Source organism: Octopus bimaculoides, chromosome 8 (assembly GCF_001194135.2).
Source record: "Octopus bimaculoides isolate UCB-OBI-ISO-001 chromosome 8, ASM119413v2, whole genome shotgun sequence".
NCBI lineage: Eukaryota > Metazoa > Mollusca > Cephalopoda > Octopoda > Octopodidae > Octopus > Octopus bimaculoides.
In genome coordinates, this window is record NC_068988.1 from 29,073,477 (window position 1) to 29,077,802 (window position 4,326).

Here is a 4,326-nt window from a genome sequence, read left to right on the forward strand (position 1 = left end):
AGACGTTGTATCAATTCACCGTTAGACGATGGTGAGAGGGGCAAACGCACACACACACGCATATATGTGTGTGTGTGTTTACATATGTGTATATGCATATGTATATATGTGCGTATATACAACCTTCAACAAAGTAACTGTCATGTATACAACTTGAACTGACGCACATACATACATACATACATACATACATACATACATACATACATACACATGCACATATATATCATGAACTAACTGTTACTTTCTCAGATGCAGCACAGAATTTTGTCAGTGAACAGGTCGCAGTCTCAAAGCGACGAAAATATTTTGACAAATTAAATTTAAATGTTGAAGTGAATCTAACGGATTTTGTGTGTTATTTTAAATGGCTTATAAACACCTTCCACGCTGCAATTATTATACTATACATCTATCAGAATAGTTTGAGAACGCTGTATATGTATGTGTATTGAATGTAAATATGTTTATACCTTTGTATTCAGATATGTGTGAATACATAATTAAATAAGATGCAAATTTGCATTAAAGCATATGCTCTAGTATGTCGTCGTATAACTTTGCTATTTGCATGTCTGTATGACAGTAGACATACACAAAATGTGCATGTGTGTTTGTGTGTGTAGTAATGAATGGTAAACTTTCGAACGATCATTTATAATAAACGCAGTGAGAAAAATAGACGCCATTGTTAAGCCATAGGTGTTTTCCTCCGGGGCCAAACAAAGAAAATCTTTCTGGCTACTTCCAACATTTATTAACGTCTCATGAGAAATTGTTTAACCCTTTCTGTCCACAGAGAGAATATATCTATGTATACTCTAAGCACATCAGAAGGAAAAGTAATTAACCTGTCAAATTTGCATAATAGTTGATGTGTATATACTCTTTTCTACGCTAGGCACAAGGCCCGAAATTTTTTTTTTTTGGGGGGGGGGGTTCAGTCGATTAGATCGACCCAGTATGCAACTGGTACTTAATTTATTGACCCCCCCCCTGTTATCGCGCAAACATGCCGTTGCCACTTAGAGAGTGTGAACGCGATTGGAAAATAAGAAATAGTAACATCGAGTCGTAGAACTCAAAGAACCGGTTACCCAGTTTCTGAGGAGTCTAAGTGACCGAAATCACAACATTTCACCCTGAACGGGACACCAGTCCACTGAAGAGTTACTCATTCACAGCCGAGTGGTTTGGAGTAACGTGAAATAAAATGTTTTGCTCAAGAACCACGATTTTGCGATCGTCAATGCAGCATTTCAACTACTAAGCTATGAGCCTTCTCTCCACGGTGGGGCTGATATTTTACGTCAGGAGATCCACTAATTGACTGGTTTAAAAAATTTTTTTTTTACAATTCTGAAAAGAGGGAAGTGGCTAGTTTCACCTTTATACTCAACTCATAAACGATGAATGATAAATGAAATGTGAAATAGCTACAGAAACGGATCGAAATCAAATCATAAAAGTGATTCCCTAAATTTTGTTTTCTACGATTTTCCGCTCGTAGATCTTAACGCTGTTTTGAAATAACAAACTTTAAGAACAACAATTTAAAAAAAAAAAATGATATTTGCAAATGGTTTCCTAATTCCATATGGATATTGCGAGGAACAATAGACCTTACGAAATTAGCAATGAATTTGTCTTTTTTACTTATTGAATAATTAAAGCAATAATAACTATTATCAAATGCTGGTTTCTTTCATCACAATTAACCATAGTTAACTTGTTAATACTTTATACAATACATACATTACCATTGATTTAAATAATTAGTAACAGTTACCACTTTTAGGAACCTCTTCATTATTTTTACAAATTCAATGCCCTTGAATTGTTTTAAGTTTGTGTAACAAATGTTCTTTACATAGAATATATTTGAAATATGAATACAAAAATATCTTACGTTGAAGAGTATTTTTATGTTCATGTTTCAAATGTAATATTTTAAAATATTCAATCATTTATTGCAATAATTTTCTTATCATGTTTACTTACTTATTACAGCAGTTCAGTTTATCTATCTATCTATTTACAATTTCATTTGTCTTTTACAGATGTGTGCCATAGCCATAATATGTTTCATAATCGCATGGATGCCATACGCTGTGATTTGTCTCTGGTCAATTTACGGCCATCCTGACTACATACCAAACTCTGTTCAAATACTGCCGTCCTTGTTTGCCAAGTCATCAGCATCTTACAACCCATTAATTTATGTTGCGCTTAACCGACGTTTCAGGTTAGCCATTGTCAAGATGTTTCGGTGTAATAACGATCAGCGCCCTCTGGAGGAGGAACTGCGAATGAAAAATTTGATGTGCTAAATTACTTACATGTCATTTTGGGCTATCAGATTACAAAATGACTGATGATCTATGGGTATCAAAGTGAGTGTATGTATGTCTATGCGTGTATGTATATGTATATCTGTGTGTGTGTGTGTATGTGTGTGTGTATGTGTGTGTGTGTGTGAACGTATATATTGCAGCGTGGGAATGCAATATGCAATATACTATTGTATTTTTTCTTTCACTTTTCTTTCACTATCTAATTTTTATTTTAGAACTTAAATACCTTTATAACTTTTTGTCTGGTACATACAAATCACTAATTTTGAGAAGTTCGCCGGTGAAAGCTGTTATTATTTCGTCATGCAATATTCATCATAACGCGAAACATAAGTTTTTTTTTCTTCCAATATTAATTCACATTTTCTAGTGCATAAACTCCGAGTAATTTAAATATGAAATTCTTATAGAAATTTAATACTTTATTACTGATTTCTATCAAATGAAGAGATTATTCTGTAAAAGGACAGGTTTCCTTCAGAATCAAAATGTTTGATAAAGAATGAAATTTATAGCAAAACATTGATAGTCTGTCAAAGACTACAGCAAACGATCAGGTTTCATTTCAGATATCGATCTCCATAAATAAATTAAATTATCTCTTTAAACAGTTCTGCTTAACGATCAATATCTTTAACAAAAGGTATTACCTCATTGCCAAAACATTTCAATGTCAAAATGGGAAATACCTGAAAACAAATTTCTTTTTATCACAACTTACTTTCTGCAATGCACTTTTTAAAGGAATTTTAATAAATGACAAAATCCCTAATCAAATAAGACTAGAACATAACTTACCTAAAATCTCTCAATATGTACGTCCATAGATGTTTACGTATGTGTACACACACTCACACAGACACACACAGACACACACAGATACACACAGACACACACAGATACACACAGACACACACAGATACGCACATAAACACACACACACATACACACACTCGACTCAACCAGGAAGACTCGTGACGCCGTCTGATACAATGTCCTCCAATTACGGCCTACTCGCTTGAAAACAAATGATATGGCTGCTATATCAGAGCTGAACTATGGCAAAACAACAAAGAAATTTATAAGATACAACCCTTGTTTTGCCAATCAAATTCAAATCAACAATAATGTTTCCTTAGTATACCACTTATGGGGATTATAAAATATTTATTGATTTGATACATACGTTGCAAATTTTAATTTTGTCATAATTAAAATAGGAAGCATATGGAAGGGGGGTTTATATCGACAGAATGTCTTTCTTGTCACTCCGTGCTGTCTTAAAGAAAGCTTGCAATCACACATCTTAATGCAGTCCATGGTACACAATGCCCGAGAGAAAACACGAAATTACCACGGCTGGGATAATTTTGATTCATACGAAGAAGACACATGACAAACAAATCACGATACATGCATTGAAATAGACATGTTACACACACACACACACACACACACACACACACACACACACACACACACACACACACACACACACACACACACACACACACACACACACACACATACATACACACACAAACACACACACACACACACACACATGAACACACACACATACATATATATATATATATTTATATATATTTATATATATATATGTGTGTGTTTATGTGTGTATGTATATAATATATATATATATATATATATATACATACATACATACATAGACACACACATAAACACACACCCATAAACATACTCACACTCACACACACACACACACACAACACACATATACATACATACATGCATGACTGCGTTGTTAAGAAGATCGCTTTGCAGCCACGTGTTTCGGATTCAGTCCCACCTGTGCAGCATCTTCAGTAAGTGTCTTCTATCATAGCACGGCGCGAACCAGTGCTTTGTGAGTGAATCCGGTAAACGGAAACTGTGTGGAAGCCTGTTGTATACATATGTCTTTATGCATGCGCGTCTATATTTACCCCCC

General features: G+C 34.4%; 1 protein-coding gene across 1 annotated transcript in view; it reads left to right on the plus strand.

The window, feature by feature from the left end:
* The window catches only part of LOC106875959 (visual pigment-like receptor peropsin), a 183,431-nt gene extending 180,698 nt beyond the window's left edge, over positions 1–2,733 (plus strand). The window contains exon 6 of the mRNA XM_052970019.1: positions 2,061–2,733. Coding sequence (XP_052825979.1) covers positions 2,061–2,330 — 270 coding nt within the window. The 3' untranslated portion in view covers positions 2,331–2,733. The remainder of the gene's footprint in view (positions 1–2,060) is intronic.
* The last annotated feature ends 1,593 nt before the right edge of the window (positions 2,734–4,326 follow it).